The sequence below is a fragment of the Corylus avellana genome, chromosome 6 (assembly GCF_965113065.1).
Source record: "Corylus avellana chromosome 6, dhCorAvel1.hap1.2, whole genome shotgun sequence".
Classification (NCBI taxonomy): Eukaryota; Viridiplantae; Streptophyta; class Magnoliopsida; order Fagales; family Betulaceae; genus Corylus; species Corylus avellana.
Genome location: NC_142495.1, coordinates 26,760,044 through 26,778,026, shown reverse-complemented (window position 1 = coordinate 26,778,026; position 17,983 = coordinate 26,760,044). Strand labels below are relative to the sequence as shown.

At 36.2% G+C, this 17,983-nt stretch overlaps 2 protein-coding genes and 1 pseudogene across 4 annotated transcripts; 2 read left to right on the top strand and 1 right to left on the bottom strand.

The window, feature by feature from the left end:
• The first annotated feature begins 5,619 nt into the window (after positions 1-5,619).
• LOC132187640 (uncharacterized) lies at positions 5,620-10,615 on the top strand. 3 transcript variants are annotated; one of them, XM_059602026.2, is made up of 5 exons: positions 5,620-6,051; positions 6,836-6,924; positions 7,139-9,144; positions 9,620-9,794; positions 9,911-10,615. In XM_059602026.2, exons 3-5 carry the CDS (start codon positions 7,141-7,143, stop codon positions 10,519-10,521), a joined length of 2,790 nt encoding a protein of 929 aa, XP_059458009.2. In that variant the 5' UTR covers positions 5,620-6,051; positions 6,836-6,924; positions 7,139-7,140; the 3' UTR covers positions 10,522-10,615. The 3 variants fall into 3 exon arrangements, with proteins under 3 accessions (XP_059458009.2, XP_059458011.2, XP_059458008.2); XM_059602028.2 differs by having other exon boundaries at positions 7,063-9,144; positions 9,920-10,615; XM_059602025.2 differs by having other exon boundaries at positions 7,063-9,144.
• Positions 10,616-12,215: 1,600 nt separating this feature from the next.
• On the top strand, positions 12,216-12,983 carry LOC132188775 (dirigent protein 25 pseudogene; annotated as a pseudogene).
• A 2,982-nt stretch (positions 12,984-15,965) lies between these two features.
• Positions 15,966-17,440, bottom strand: LOC132188291 (dirigent protein 24). Its single transcript, XM_059602711.2, has one exon. The coding sequence runs from the start codon at positions 17,308-17,310 to the stop codon at positions 16,099-16,101; it is 1,212 nt and encodes a 403-aa protein (XP_059458694.2). The 5' UTR covers positions 17,311-17,440; the 3' UTR covers positions 15,966-16,098.
• Between the last annotated feature and the right edge of the window lie 543 nt (positions 17,441-17,983).

Genomic DNA, 17,983 nt, shown 5'->3' with positions numbered 1-17,983 from the left:
ACAATATCATATATATATATAAGCCGAATCACTCTCAAAAGTGCCTTAATATTGCGACATGTGGCATAAACATTTTTTTTTTAAGGATAAACAGGTTTTTTAAGACATAATTTTTTAACCGATTTTTTAAGAGTGAACCGGTTTTCAATAATGAACCGGTCATTAAATTAGCTTAATTAAAGGCATTTAATTATATTTCAATAATTACCCTTATATGTGATTTTATTAAATTCAAACATTTAATGCACAATATTAAGTATTATTAATGTCCAAATCAAATAAGGAAACAAATAATACAAATCAAATTATTATGTATTAATACTTTTATATTTTTAATTCAAATTTAGAAAAGGTTAGAGAAGGCAATTTTTTTTTCTACATATACTTTGTGCATGTAATAATAAATAATTTATAAAATAAGAATTGTTTTTTTCTAAATAATAAGTCATTGAAAAACAATTTGATTAATAATAGACTATCTACAAAATAATAAGGCTTACAAAATAAAGAACTCTCAATTATTTCGGATTTTTTTTCTCTCTCTCACCGATTTAACTTTCTTTTTTCTTTTTCTCTCTCTTCCCACGTCTTTAGATCTCTCATCTCTTCAAATATAACAACCTAAAAAATCAACCTGAAGTAATTCTTCTTCTTAATTATCCATGTTTATGTTTTTTACTTGAAAAAAACTACAGCTTCAATAATTAACTTTTTTTTTTCTTTTCTTTTATTTTCTCTGTCTCCACTCTTCAACAATAATAATCTAAATACTCAATCCCGAAGTAATTCTTATTCTTAACCTTTCAAAAACGCAATTTTTAAAAAAATCAATTTTTAAAATCTTTCTTACTAAAACTGTAATCTCAAATGAACCCTTAATAAGAATAACACAACCCTCTCCAAACAATTATAATTGAGTATTAACTGTATTTGTAGGTTGTTTATTTATTTAATTTTTTCAATTTGTTCCTTGATAAAAATTGCGACTTCTGAATTAAGATAATAGGATTTTTAGTGGACTAATGGAAGATTATAGTGTGTTTATTTGATTTTTGTGCAAAAAAAAAAAAAAAGAATAGAAACTCTTTCGAAACACTAAAGAGATAATTAAACATTGAACTTAAGAGGATTTATCTGATCACGTTAAATGCTGAGTGCAAATTTTGTTTTATTAGGTACTTATAAAATAAAAAAAATTTGTTTATTTTTGCACTCTATTTGATTTTGTCTAGGGTTTCTGTTTAATTAAAAAATTTGTTACTTGGATTTATTTTTGTGTATCTATATATAAATTTTTCATAACAGTAAATTGATTATTTTTATGTTTGTTTCTCTATAAATTTTCTTTGTATTGATTCTATTAAAATATATTAGGTATCACACCAATAAGATTTTATGTTTTAATTCATTTGAATATTTTATTGGATTTTTTTTTTCCTTTTTTGTGATTTACTCGGATTTTCTAGCATTTTTGAAAGTGTTGAAGAGATTTATTTGATTGAATTAAATATTGAGTGAAATATGTGTTTTATTTTGTATTAAAAAGAAGAGAAGATTTTGTTTATTAAGTGAAGATTTTATTTTGATTGTATCTCAGACATTGTAACGATGGAGCATACCGTTCCATCGGTTGATTTGTTTTAATGAGAAAGTAATGACTATTATTTCAAAAAAGAAGAAATGATATATATTCTTTGTAAGATTTTGTTTATTTTACTATGCATTTTTTTGAAATGATTAGAACTTTGTAGGTTTTATTTGTATTGAAATATAATAAGTATCACATCAACAATATTAGTGTTTCCTACTAATTTTTTATTAATATTTTGATAATCAGAATTCAAGTTTTCTTCTTGCTATTTTTTTTTTCTTTTATACTTTTCATTAAGTACATGTTCAGTAATGTACTGGTGTATAACATTTAATATTTATTTTCATTAAAATAAGCGTGATAGATTTTTGCATACACCTATTTTAACTTATAATAAAAAGTAAGATGAGATGCGTTTAAGTTTTTTAAATTAAATTATAATGAATAATCCTGTGCATAGCGTGGGTTATGCGCAAGTTTTAATGGTTTAGGGAAAACATTGTTATAAGTAAAAGTTTAAAGAAACATTGTCAAATGGGTGATAATTTAAGCCTTTACGGGATATGTGGACTTTATCATTTATTTTAAAAAGGGAATTTAGATATAAACTCCTTAGATCAACGCGCTTTCATTAAAAACTTCATAGGTGTTTTTTTTTCGGAAATTGACTCCTTGAGTCAATCGAAACTACAATAAACTCCTTATCGTCAAAAAATTTTAACAGTCGTTAGTCCACTCAAAACTCCTCGTTTTATCTGATTAAAAAATTAATTTTTTATTAATTTAATTAAAAAAATTAAATCTAAAAAAAAATAAAAATTAAAAATTAAAAATTGAAGGGAACGCCACCCCTAGCCACCCCCAACCCCTATGGGGTGGCCGTAAGCCACCCCCAGGCAAGGAGGTATGGGGTGGCTCGCAGCCACCCCTAACCACCCATGGGTGGCTCGCGCCACTCCTTGGGTGGTTTGGCGGCCACCCCTTAGGTGGTTTGGCCACCCCAAACCACTTGGAGGTGGTTGCAAGCCACCCAATAGGGGTTGGGGGGAGGGGGGGGGTGGCACCCCTGGCCACCCTTTAAATTTTTTTTTTTTAATATTTAATTTTTAAAATTAAATTAATAAAAAATTAATATTTTAATCAAATAAAACGATGAGTTTTGAGTGGACTAACGGCTGTTAAAAATTTTTGACGGTTGGGAGTTTATTGTAGTTTTGATTAATCCAAGGAGTCAATTTCCCAAAAAAACTAGGGGTGAAATAGCGGTTGCGGTTAGTGGTTAGTGGCTAAAACCGCTAACCGCAACCGCCTAGGCGGTTAGTAAATTTTACTAACCGCCTCCGCTAACCGGGTAGCGGTTAACCGCCCGGTTAGCGGTTAACCGCTTTGGAATAACCGCTTTTTTTCTAACCGTTTTTTTTTTTGGCTTTTTTTGGGCTTTTTTCTTTGGACCGATTTTGGGCCGGGTTTGGGCCGGTTTTGGGCTCACTTTAAACATTTTTTTTTCTCATTTTAAACATTTTTTTTTTTCCCTTTCCATGGCCATTTTAGCATTAAAAATTGCTATATACCAAAATCTTGTTGGCCACCTTCTACAAATCTACACATCATATATATAATATACAAATAAAATTACAACAAAATCATCACTTCACTTGTAGTCTTATACATAAACTCACAAGCAAGTTCATAAACTCACACATAGAAATTAAATAAAACACAAACAAATTCATAAACTCACAAGCAACCAAAAAAACCAACATATATGGTTAAACTTGAAGCTTCAGGCTCATTTCAATCAACCAAAAAAAGTTCATAAACTCACAACTTATTGTTATTATATATATATATATAATATATAAATATATATTATATTTAAAAAAAAGCGGTTAGCGGTTAGCGGATTTCTAAAACCTACTAACCGCTAACCGCAACCGCCTAGGCGGTTAGCGGTTTTTACTAACCGCTTTCAAAGCGGTTAGGCGGTTAGGCGGTTAGCGGTTAACGGTTATAACGGTTAGCGGTTAGCGGTTGCGGTTAGGCGGTTTTAAATTTCACCCCTAAAAAAAACACCTAAAATTTTTTTAATAAAGTCGTGTTGACCTAACGAGTTTATATCTAAACTGTATTTTTAAAACCATTACCAAACCAGCTTTCTCACTCATTTCATTTCAATCATAATTAAAGACGATGTCCCCTCCGTTGACATAACATAACATTTCAACATCAACGCGTGGTTTTAGGCCCAACGTGGGCCCAACGACCACTTCAGAACTTGTTAAAACTTTACTGGGCCTTGAGTTAGGCCTAATTGAGATATTACAAAACTCTTAATGCTTAAATATTAGGCCCAAAATACGTTGACTTTCTGGGTCACAAAAAAGTAGGCCTAGCCGCCAAAGCCTGAATTTTATGGGACAAGGGAACAGAAACCCTAGGGTTTAACCGAAACCCTAGTTATGACCCTAGAAGGCCAAAAATGGAAAAGAAACGAACCCCATACAAATCTCACGTGGGAGATATACCGAATCTTCTACTCAAGATTTCTCTATTTCCACCCCTCACTTTCCTGCCTCCACTACTCTCCACCCACTAAATGCAAGTTATAAGTAATGCTATAAGCTTTCATAGAATCTTTCTAAAATCATCTCAAATATGATATAGCTTTTAAAATTATCAATAGATCTAAAGTCAATAAATTACATCTCAAATTCAACGATATTTTAAAAGTCACATCACATTTGAAATGATTTTAAAAGAATTATAGGAAGACTTATAGCATTACTCTTTAGGGTTTATTCCTAACATAAAGAGAAAATTACTACTTGTACACATTTTTTTTATATATATTTTCATTTATATGGTTAATTTAAAATTAAAAATCAACAAATGAAATCTCCATAGAAAATATGTAAATAATCTTAGCTTTTCTTTTCTTTTCTTTTTTAGGGAGCAAATAATCTTACTTAATCTAGTATTGAAGGAATAATTTTCTCTTAAATCATGGTTATTTCTGATTCTTTGGATATTCGAATATGTATAACTCTTTAAAACATAATCACTATTTTCAAATTAAATGATTGGAATTTTATTGTATTAATATTTATTAAATTTTAAAATATTGTGAACATTAAAATAATAAACGTTGGATTGATAAAACTGGTAGTATTTGATGTCATAAAATTTAATTTAAAAATAATAATTGAGTTTAAAGGAGAAAACCTTTTATCATGACTATCCTGATAACACCCATTTTATAGCCCCCAAACAATAATCGACATATAAGTAAAAACATAAAAAGTGCACAAAAATAACTTAGACTAAAATACATTAGATTTTAGGTTGATAAAATCCTTAAAGGTTAACCTTCCCCTTCTAGGTTTTAGTTTTGAATGAAGTATTAGAAATGGGTTTTGAGTAATTAGAAACGAGTTTTGAGGTATTAGAAACATGTTTTAAGGCATTAGAAACGGGTTTTGAGGCGGGTCACGGCCGACAAGATTTGAAGCGTTCACCGCCTGCCAAACCCGCGCGTGGGTCTCACACGGACCCACGTCGTGGGTCGGATCTTGTCTGCTAAGGGTTTTTTTTTATCTTATTTGGTGTAATTGTTCTCATTTTTACTTTTTGCATTTTTTTTTAATTGATGATGTATCAGTGTCACGTAGTAATTGGAGGCTGTAAAATGAGTGTTATCAAGATGAACGAGATACTCTAAATAAATTTTAAAAAAAAGTTTTTGAGAGATAACTCAATCGGTTAGGACCACGTCTTATGAATCGGATGTCACTAATTCGAATCCCACTTCACCCTCTTGTGGAGACATGTCCAAAAAAAAAAAAAAAAATCTCTCCTTAGCAAAAATCTTTGTGGACAGATCAAACTCTAGTTAAAAAAGCCTTTTCTCTGTGGCGCGAACTACGCTAACAGGACAATAATTATTCGCGCGTAGTAGTAGAAACGACAAATTATTAAAAAAAAAAAAAAAAAGGATCCCCACCAATCCAACACATACACGCTCACAAATCTCCCACATTTTCTCTCTGTTTTCTCATCGTTTCAGTCGTTTTCTCAGCTATTTCTTTCACAGACGCGTCTCTACTTCTTCCAGTTCCGTTTCTCTAACCAAATATACATCCATACCAATTTCCCATATTCGCTTCGCCGCGCTTCGCCGACCAAATTTCCGTGCCCAGGGAAGAAAAGTTTTTCCGCCGATTTTGACGTTTTATTTGATAGCATTTTTGGTTGACCAACTCCGCCTGTATGTCGGCGCGTCTTTTTCTTGCTTGATTCATAATCAAGACCGGGAAGTGATTTGGAGCTCTCTTGGTAGATTCATGATCGTTGCAAATGAAGTGGGTTCGATGAGAATTCTTGCATGCGATAAAGGATTTGAATTATGGGTACGCATCGAAAGCCAGAATCGTTGTCATGATGAAGAGAATTGAGTGAAAAAGGTCAGCACTTCTATATATATTTTTTAATTAATTTCTTGGTCTTGGCCCTTTTTTTTCCCCTTAGTAAGGGGGAAATTGGGATTCGTGATTTTGTTGGGTTTTGATTTTTGCGTGTGCTTTTGTCAAAGTGGGTTTTATTTCTTGTGGGAATTTAGTAAGGATGTGCTGTTGTTTTAGTGGCATCAATATGATTCTGTTTAGTTTGTGTTTCAATGGACCGTAGGGTGGTTGTAATTACTGTGAAAGTGTTTTGAAGGATTACTGTATGGGATTGTCCTTTTTAATTACACATGAAGGTAGGTACCGATTACTCATGCACTTTACACTTGTTTGGTTGTTTCATTGTTGTTCTAAATTTCTAATAACTGCGTACGAAAAAAAGTTGTCTCAATCATTTGGTCTCTGAGAGTTGATTGCTTGAAACTTTACTATTTTGTATTCCTGGAGTGTCTAGAAATTATTTCTAGATCTCACAGGACGCTCACATGGGCCTCTCAAAGCGAGGTTAACTTCTGCCTTTCATATGTTCGAGTTATTTATTATGTAGTTTTCCTTTTTTCTTTATTCTCTTCAAAGCTGATAGATATGATTTAGGATATGATGTTCCCGATTCTACGGGGATTTTCTTTTTTTTATATGCTCTTTTTGACCCTGTTTAGGCTTAAAATGTAGTTTTTGTTGTTGTTTGTCGAACGCCATGAACTATTTCCTGTTCTTTGGAAGCCTTTTTTTTTTTAATTGAGGTCTATTGGCATATTTAAATCTTATAGAATCAAATTTCCAGGAAGGAGGGAGGTTTCAAGACTCACAATTGCTCCAAATTTTGAATCTGATTTTTCTTGTTGCCGTGGCAGTACGACAAAGGAAGAAATGGTAAGTAGCCTTTTATTGTTTTTGTTCTTATGGGGATTTAAAATTTTGATTAATTGTTTACTTTAATTTTTCGTAATTAGATGGCAGTAATTACTATATGTTTCCTTCTTCATATAGCAATCTCTCTGTTTGATGCAGATTTCTACTTTCATTTTCTAAAAGACACTTGAGTTTTAGTGAGTGTTTATTCAAACTAGTGAAAGACTGTCAACAGAAATGGAATCTAGAGAGCAAATGCCAAGCGTTATTGCAAGATTGATGGGTCTTGATGAACTCCCGCCTCAGCAGCCTGTCCAAAAACAACAAAGAGTGCTTTCTGATTACTATTTACAGAGAGTTGCATCTATAGGTGTCCGGGAGAAGCGTTCATCCAATGAGCGTGCTTCATTTAGGATGAGCATTGAAGAGCAGAAGGAATTAAGTTACATATTTAGAGTATTGGATAAATTAAATGGATATAAGCACCATAACCTTTCAGTTGAAGATGGGAAACTAAGCTCAAGTTCATCAGAAGAAAAAGTGGCATTCATAAGGCATAATTTTTTAGATTCAAAATGCATTTCAGGGGATAGGAAGCACCAAAACCAGAAGGAACTTCAAGATGCAATGGACATTACAGATTCTAAGAAGGATCTTTTTCCAAAATATTTCCAAGAACCAGATTCTTTGTTTACCAAGCACTCACAATATTGGAAAGGTGTCCCTCCTGACCCACAGTCTGGGCATGGTACAGTCTCGAAGTCATCATGTACTTCTTACAGTAGAAATACTGACAAACGTAGGAATTTAGGGAGGACAACTGTACATGGAAATGTTAAATTACTGCAGAAACCTGAGAATGGCCTTGTTAGAAATTCCTATAGAGAATTTGGTCTTGATAATATATGCGAGTTTTCAAGATCTCGATTGGAGTCGAACAGTGAGCATCCCCGCAAAAAAATTGTTATTTTGGAACCAAACCATGACAAGGCTGAGAATGATGCACGTTGTTTCTCTTCATCTAGTTCTTATAAAGGCTCTTTTTTGAGTGATAGGAAGTTAAAAGATGTTCCTGCTCCTGAAAATAGGAAATTACACATTGAAGTGAAAGAGAGGAAGAATTTGGCCTATGACATTGAACCTACTAGGCAATGGCCTGGAGTGTCCAGTGAAATTTCAAGAGAAGTTACCAATCGAACAAGGCATGGCACAATCAGGATTCCAAAAAAGTTATCGAGGTCAGGGTTGAGGGTTGATGGCACCTTTGTTAAACAGTCTCAGATGATGGTGCCTTCAAACTTTTATTATTTAAAGAATCAATGCAAGTTCTTTTCTTTTTCACATGGGTCATATGTCACCAGGGAAGCCAAAAAACAAATCTCTGAACAAGGGAAGATGAACTACAAGTTTCAAAAAGATGGATTCGCTGGTCAAGCCAGTACTCTGGGTGAATTGCTTGCTATGCCTGATGATGAAAATGGGACAAAAAATGTCAATTACAAACCTAATAAGTATGGCCTGAGCAATCAAACTGGTCCAAATGATGGACATGTGAACTCGGGCAATCATTTAGGCATCAGCAAGGATGATTTGAAGAACGGCTCTGTCAGAAACTTACCAAGGTCCAGTTCTCTTCCTGCATTCTCCTCTGCCACTGGGAGTACTAGAATCGGGACCAGATATGAAGGTCTTCAAAGTGACCTGTATTTGAGTCTGGAAGAGTCTGTTAATCGTGGACAGCACAGGTCAAGAAACCAAAATTTGAACCAGAAATATGGTTTAGAATATAGAAACTTATTCAGCTATAAGAAATCATATTCTTTTTCCTGCTTGGATTTGGAAAGTAATCATACTGTAGAAGAGATGTGTGTGGTTCTAGATGAGGTGAAGAACAAATTTGAGAAGGGTCTGTCTAATCAGGATTTTGTGGGTCCTCAGTCATCGAGTTCTAGTTCTTCTTTCTCTGGTCAAGAAACTAATCACATTGTACAAGATACAAGGGTGGTGGAAGCTAAGCTGAAGAACAAGCTTGAGAACATGTCTGAACAGAACGCCCTTCTTCCTAAGCCATCAGTTTTTTGTGTTGCCTCGGTGAGCATGGCAACTGATGTGACTGATGCAGAGAGTAACCTTGTGGGCAGGCCTTCTGGAAATGCCAAGGAAGAGCAGTTTGAACCAGCTCCCTGCATCATAGAGACAAATTCTGATTCTAGTCATGCCTCGGATACTTTGATTCAGCAGGTTTGATGTTTCTCTCTTATGAGACAGTCAATGAATTTATTTATATTTGCTAAGCTCTCATTAATTTAACCAATTTGTATCGTACCTGAAAACTTCAACATTTTTATCAGCTTTTTAAGTACAATTTAAAATTTCATAGAATGATATGAAATCACAGTTTCAAGTGTGATTCAAAATCATCAGTTTATTTTATGCTTGAAATAAAAATTAACGTCTGTCTGCGGTGTCTAGAATCTAACACCATGGATCTTCTTCTTCTTCTTCTTCTACATTTGGTCTTTTGTAAATCCCAATTGTTAGTTTATAGCTGCTGCATGTGTGTTTTTGTATGAATGATTCTCATATAGATTCAATATTTTCAATTCTCATGCCAATTCTGAATTTCTATCTTGAAAGTTTGTTGTGTTAACTTATCTTTAGATTTATCTTACCAATATTTTGCTTCATCACTACTGAATTTTGTCATGAATTGTAGGAAACATCAGTTGGATTCTGTGAAGAAGGTTCTGTTTTCTCACAGTGCTCTCACACAGGGCAAGAATCCATATCAAGCTTGGAAGAGGCTTATCATCCTAGTCCAGTTTCAGTTCTGGAACCACATTTCAAAGAAGATTCTGAGTTCTTAGAGAGTGTCAGCAGTGACATCTGTGGTGAGTTCATTAGGACTGTCTCATAATATTAACCCACCTTCTTTAGTTCAAGTTCTTCCTGTATATATTTCCCCCCCTCTTTGGCTGCATTGATGAATGCAACTTTCTGATATCAGATTTCTCAGAAACACACTCAGAAGGACATGAAATTATTGTGTCAAGCGATGAAGATTCCGGGGAAGGATCTGTAGACGACCCTGAAGAAAACAAAGATTTAATGAGATTGTTTAGAGTTGAAGAGGGTAGGGATTTCTCCTACCTTATTGATGTCATAACCGAGGCAGGTTTTCATGGCCGGATCCTCGAAATGAACTTCGGTACCTGGCACTCTCCAGAATGCCCAATAAGCCTTTCAATTTTCGAGACCCTGGAAAAAAAGTGTGGTGAGCATGCTTCCTGGAAGAGATCGGAAAGGCGGCTTCTCTTTGACAGAATAAATTCAGGGCTGATAGAGATGCTCCAGCCATACATGGGTATTCCCAAATGGGCAAAGCCTGCATCAAAAATATTTAACCCCAGGCTGAGTCAGGATATGATTGAGGAAGAGTTGTGGAGGTTGCTGGTCAGCCAAGAACAGGAAATGAGCAAGGACCCAACAATGAAAGTGCTGGAAAAGGAGTTGGGATCTTTAGATTTAGGAGAAGATATCGATTTTATAGGTAGAGAAATAGAAAGATTATTGATTGATGAGCTTGCAGCAGAGGTTGTTAGCATGGACACTTTTTGAACACTAGTGTTGTGTTTTTGGCGGATATCTATATTGTATGAGAAATTGAGAACCATTCTTGAAAACATATTTCTGTATATAACAATCGTTTTGGTCCGAGTGAAAAAAAAAAAAAGTGTGAAGAGATATAGATGTAGATTCAGTTTGTTCATATATGAGTATTGATATTTATCAAGAGTTCTCGTATTTCTGAGGGATTTTTGTATCATGATCTTTGCGTCAAATTCTTTTTCATTTTACTATTTATTCAATTCAAGTATTGAAGTTTCAAAATATTTGGTTAGTGCAGCAACTTGCCTTTCGATTTGCAAGTATTATGAAGAGTTTTTAATACCAGTTCGACGGAGCCAGAAATTATCATGAACAGGGGCCATGGGTTAAAAATTTTTAACGCTAAGAGTCAGTAGTATGTATATATATATATATATATACCTCAAAATTTTTTTGTTCTTGGGAATTGAAGGGAGCCATAGCCTATGCCAGTCTCTCCTCCCTCCGTCTCAAATACGGATTCTTTTATATTGTAAGTAAAACCAGGGGATAGCAGGATTACCAACCTTTCAAAACAAGAAACAGAGGATTTGCATAACTTTATATAGGAATAATTTTGAAGAATTATGATAACCATAATGAAAAGCTGTAGATTAATTCAAGAGGTAACTTTACTGAAAATCTCTAAACTTACACCCGATTTGATAAACTTCCCATAAACTTCAAAATCTCTCAATTTAGTCACTTGAACTTTCAATTGCAATTAATTTAGACCCCTCCGTCAAATTTTAAACGTTAAATGACATTTATACCCTTGACTTTTTTTATAAAATTTCAACTTTATCCTTAATTCCAAAACGTTTTTTTATTTGAAAAAAATGAAAATCATGGATATTTTGGTCATTTTTGGTATTTTTAATGGCTAAATTTAATGGAGTGATTTAAATTAAGAGCAATTAAAAGTTCAGGGGACTAAATTGTGAAATTTTGAAGTTTAAGAGGGGTTTGTCAAATCGAGTGAAAGATCAGAGGTCTTCAGTGAAATTACCCCTTAATTTTATTAACATGTTCAATATTTTGGAAGGTAATTCATGACATACTATTAGATTCTACAACAACTTACCTCTATCCGCTTGGTGAATGGAAGAATGTTACGGCTTACAACTTGCTTAAAGCTACGTCAGTCACTAAAAAGTTTTTAACACCTTCTAATCACATGCGGACACGTGCCAACAAATTATTAAAAAGTTGTAGGTACAGTACTTTTCCTTCTAAATGAGATTATTTCAGCTTGCAAACCCATTTTTGCAGTCCCAAGCCAAATAAGTCTATTATATTCTTAGGTGACCTAAACCCTTGTCCTAGCCAAATCATTCTTTTTTCATCCACTAAGAAGTTTCAACATATTTGTTCTCAGGATCAACTTCATTCAAAGTTAGGATCTAACATAAAAAAATGCAGCAACTCCATCTCATCGACTCCTATTCAAACTAGCTAGCTGGTGGGTCTATTTCAAATTGACATAAAAATTGGGCGTCCAAACCAAAACATACACCAAATCCATCTCATCAACTCCCATTTCAAAGCTCAAGCTATATATATATACGCACAGTTATCATACTTCCACACATCAGCCATTAATACAGCAAAGACAAGTCTTCTCAAAACTCTCTTTTATCTCATTTCTTAGCAAAGACTTCCCAATGGAAACCCAGAGATTCCTCTCTAACACAACCAAGAGCACCATAGCCTACCTTTTGTTCCTCACCCTCACCATTTTGTCTGCCACCTCAGCAACCAATGAAGTTGAGACACCACTCACCTTAACCTTTTTCATGCACGACATACTCGGAGGGTCAAACCCAACAGCTCAAGCCGTGACAGGGATAGTCAACAACCCATCCATCAACGGTCAACTCCCATTTGCCAAGCCCAACGGGGCAGTCCTTCCAGTCAGCAACGGTGATAACGGTGTGGTCGACAACAACAACAACATTCCATTACTCACCGGCCTCAGTGGGGCCACAACTGCAGTGATGCAAAACAACGGCGGATTCGGAAACGTTCCAGTCGTCAACGGCGGTCAACTCCCATCAGGGAACACTCTCCAGATGCTCATGTTCGGCACCATGACCGTGTTTGACGATGAGCTGACCGAGGGCCACGAGCTCCGGTCAGGATTGGTCGGAAAGGCACAAGGATTCTACGTGGGGAGCTCGGAAGACGGTACCGGCCAGACCATGGCATTTACGGTTATGTTTGAGAGCGGGCGTTATGCTGACAGCCTTAGCTTCTTCGGGATCCATAGGACTTCCGTGTCAGAGTCGCAGCTGGCAATCATGGGCGGAACTGGGAAGTATGTTAACGCGAAAGGATTTGCGACGGTTAAGACATACGATATGACCAATAATCAGCATGAGACTGACGGCTTGGAGACGTTGCTGGAGTTCACTGTTTATGTAACTTACTGATCATTTGATGCGTTTGTACGTGTTTCTCAGACATCAATATTTGTGGGTTTTTAGTTTTTAATATTTAACTCTATTGTGATCCTAAGGAGGATGGCATTTGAGGATGTAAGCTCTTTAGAGAGCAATGTTTTTAAATTATTTGTGAATTTGTAAGCTTTTTTTTTTTTTTTTTTTTTTGATTTAGTGAATTTGTAAGCTTTGATATCAATCTATTGGAATTTGTGGTTAATTAACGGAAGCATACTCATATAATTACTAATAAAATAGAAATATACATAAAACTATAAAGTTGACCGCACCGTTGCAATCCAGCCAGATAAAGTAAAAAAGAACAGACACGAGTGACTCGTCGAGGGCTGCCGATTGCAGACACTCGGATCATCACGGAAATCTTTCTTTTTGGGTGTACCTTATTAATTCCCTTTCTTATAGGGCTAACATTTCCTACTATAGCACTAGATTTAGTTGGGTCTACGGTCTACCTTATTGATTCCCTTCTTTTAGGGTTAACCTTTCCTTCTACATCACTAGAAATAAGTACTTTCAAAGATGAGGCCGTGAGCCCATGGACTTTGGTGGGCCTCTAGTGGGCTTTCGATAGTTTATATCAACAATTAATAAAATAGAAATATCCATAAAAGATAACAATATTTAACATGATTCGACATGTGGAGGCAACTGGATATCACTCACGTCATAATGGAGGGGGATTCCCTGGAGGTGGTGAAAGGCTGAAAGCTATACAAAAAGCATGTGAAGCAATCAGCTAACACGGAGAGAGGAAATTCCCGATTGTATTCTAGAGACTGTAAGTAACGAGTAAGTTTTTTTGGAGTAATGAAATCTGGGAATACCAATTCAAAAAAGAAAAAGAAAAAATGGTTCGACTTATGCGTTGAGTAATTAAGTCTTACATTGAAAACATATCATAAATATAAGTGATTAATATAATATAATTGAGCCCAAACTCATTAGTTTATGCTCTTGGGTAATGTGGTGTCATAATATGTCATATTATGGTCTACTTAAAATAATTTCCTAAGGAATCAATCTCCCCAAAAACAATTCTAGAAACCACACTTTTATTCTACAATGTTCATAAGATAGCTTCAATCAACACTTGGACCAGTTCTTGTTGAAAACAAAATTCAATAGTTGGTTGAGGTTGTCACGTCAACATTATAAGATAGTTGCGAAATAAAAATGTGGTATACAACATTATTTACCTCCTCAATAGCGATATTAGAACCAAAGGTTTGACATGGTAAGTGTTAAACACAGTATGATGCATGGTAGAGTAGACTAAAGAAGCGCATGACATGCTTGAATACATAGTTGTGAGTGTTGAGCTCTTGGTGATGATCATGCATGAGCATGAACACTTGGTAAAAGAACTTCCCTTCAAGGAGAGTGTAGATGTGGTATGGTGGTAGAGATGACTAAAGAAGCGCATGGCTTGCATACATAGTTGTGAGCATTAACCTCTTGGTGATGCTGCGTGAATACTTTTTTTTTAAAAAAAAAGAAAATCAAATAAGGAAAACTGGGTTACATGGGATCAAACATAAACAAAAGGGTGGACACCCTAACAACAAAGCCCAAACGAATATTACAGCACAAATATAGGGAATGATACAAGGAAAAGTCCAAAATGACCAAACAGTAGGCAATAATTTCATTCATGGTTCCAGAAAAACCATAAATAAGCTGGGCCTGTAGAGGGGCTGCACAAGGTGGTTCAGGGATGCACAAGAACTCCATGAAGAGTCCTATGTGGTAAAGACAACAATCACGGTTAAATGATTGTAATTGTAAGGAAGGCACTGCATAGATCTGTAAAGGAGCTGTTGAACAACGACCACCGGCAGCAAAAAACTCTCCCATGGTAAAAGAACTTTCCTTCAAGGGGAGTGCAGATGTGGCGATGGATTCACATGTGAGAGGGAAATCACAGAGTATATATACCCATTAGGTGAAAAAATAAGTGGGTTTTTTTTTTTTTTTTTTTTAAAAGGGAAAAGGGAAGAAACAATTAGGTGGTTAATACTAATATAACATAATTCAGCCCAATTTCATTAGCTTAAATTTTTGGATTGAGTGGTATCCTAATAATATATATTATATTATAATCTCATTAACAAAACTCTCCAAAAAGTAAATCTCTCCAGCACTGTATGCTTACATTCATGGCCTTGAGTGATCAATTTTACAACCCATATTTGAAAGCCAAAAGTCATACTTTAGACAAATTTTTTTTGATAAACCAGCTTCTTAAAGTTTTGCAGATCAAGGGCCTTGAGATATATGTGGCCTCCAGCATTATAAATTTCACCTGCATGTTCACTAACACTATTTTTTATTTATTTTTTTTTCTGTGGTAGAAAAGTAAAATAGGGAGGGGTTAAGACGGGTCTTTCCCGTCCTTATACCAGCCAAAGAAAGAAAGAGAAAGAAAGAGATGAGAATGCTTTCATAACAATAATGAGAAGCGGCCCATTTTTTATCACTAACATTATTCTATCTTGTAGCTAGTGTTCCTATGGCAATATTATTCACTAACATTATCACCAGAGGTCCATCCGTCCATAAATTATTAAAGTTCGGACCAAAATGAGGAGTCATGAAATCAGGTTTTACCAACACATATATACGTCGCTAATGTGGGATATGGAATTTATTGGCTTAAGTTCAGCTGTGCTGAACTATATAAGATTATTGGTCTTTACAACTAACAATGAAACATCAGTTAATTAATTAAATCAATTTAATTTTGAGGGACTTAAGCCATTGATTAAGGGATCAAGCCCATATCATTCAAAAAACAAAGAAGAGATTAAGACCATAATCTCCCTGGGTACGTATTAACTTTGATTATTTTGATTTCATTGAGTGAAGAATCCACCAAGAACCCATTGATATACACACACATATATATAGAGAGAGGAAATTACTTGAACATAAAGTTTTGGGAAAAAGCAACGATTAATATAAACAACATTATTATCATTCAAATTTCACATGATAGAAAGATACATCAAACAGATACTGAAAAAGGCACACCCACTAGAATGACCAGGTAAATCATAATTACCCAACCCAAAAGCACAAACACTCGCTACTCATAAAGGTAAACACTGAACTGCAGGATCGTGTCCACGCCGTCCGTTGTGTGCTGATCCTCCGGATGAAGCGTCTCCACCGTAGCATACCCTTTGGCGTTCTCATACTTCCCGGTCCCACCAACCACCGTAATCTGAGACTCCGGCGACGCCGTCCGATGCACCCCGAAGAAGCTGACCGTATCCTCCACCACCTCTTGATGGTGATCGCCACCACCAGCACCGTGCAGCAACACAGTCACTGCCATCGTCTGGCTCGTCCCGTCCAACGAGCTCGCCAAGTAAAACCCTTGCGCTTTGCCAACCACAGCGGAACCCAGCACGTGACCCTCCGTCAATTCGTCGTCGATCACCGTCAGCGACCCAAACAGTAGCTTCTGGAGCGTGGCACCGGATGGCAACTGACCGGCGGTGACGAAAGGCAGGTTGTTTCCGCCGTTAACGATGTTGTTGTTGCCGCTGTTTTGGAGGACAGTGGAGGCTTGGGGGCCAACGCCGTTGAGGCCAGCGAGGAAGGGCAGGTTGTTGTTGTTGAGGATACCGTTGAGGTTTGCGTCGCTCAGTGGGACCCCACCGCTGACTGGGAAGATGTTGTTGTTGGGTATGCTGAAAGGGAGGCCGTTGATTTGGGTATTGGCTATGATCCCAGTGACCACCCTGGCTGATGGGTGTGTGCCACCTAGGATGTCGTGCATGAAAAAAGTCAACCCAGGAGCTTGTGGGCCACCAGGTTTTGCCACTGTGGCAGTGGCGGTGGCAGCCACAGGGGCAACTGGGCCAGTTGGTGATGTGATGGCAGGACCAGCCACAGGAGCCACATCAGCAGGGGTTGGCACAGCATCAGGTTCTTCTGGTTCGGGTTGCGGCGAATCAGGTTCTTCTGGTTCGGGTTGTGGTGAGTCAATGTCTGGCTCAACATCTGGACTAGCTACCGGTGCCACATCAACATCAACATCATCATCAGCCACCGTGGTGGCAGGGATTTGACCACTTGGTAATGCTGCAGTGGGACCAACCTGTGGAGTTAAAATTGGGACAATTGTTGCTGCAGGATTGGCTGATTGGGGTGGGTATGGGAGGATCGGAGGTTGTGGGTCCACTTCGCCAAGGATTCTAGCTGAGGTGGCGCAGCCAATGGTGATCGCTAGAAGCAAGAGACAGGTGATGCCTTTGAGTGTGTTGGTGGTGAAAAGGGAAAGCTTGGCCATTTTGGGGGTGTGAAGAAGTTAAAAAGCTAAGAGAATGTTTGAGTGCCCTTGTGTTGATGAGGGGAGTATTCTCTGTGGGGTATATATATAGTCTAAGGAGAGTTTTATGAGGAGATTCGAAAGAGGAGTGGAGATGATAAAATGGAGTTGTTGCATCCTTTCTCTTCTAGGGTGTGTTTAGTTGAAACACCTAACTCTTGTTTTGGATTCCATAATATCTTATAGAACATCAAAAGCAGGCAATGGGGCTCAAGTGGAGTAGCTCATTGTTTAAATGAAACACTCGTAATAATTGGTTGGATTCCTTCCTAACTTCAAAATTTTGAGCATGAGGCAAAGACAAATTAACCAAAATTATAAAACTATCACACTTTGACTTTTAGATAGTTCATTATTTGCATTTTTGAGCACTTAAAATGAGCATGTCATCCATTTTGATCAGGATCTATAGATTTTACTTTGTTCAATAGCCTAATGCATATTTAGGTATACACTAACAAATTTACATAAGTTACAAAGAATGGAAGAGAATAAAAGAATATATTCTGCTTATTCACAGAGACTGGACCAATAATAGGCTCACTTAGCCAATCAGAATGGCGACCCTAGTTTTGAATAGTAGAAAGAACATTCAACAAATCACCTTCCACAATCTCGTCGTTCTTTGTAAACT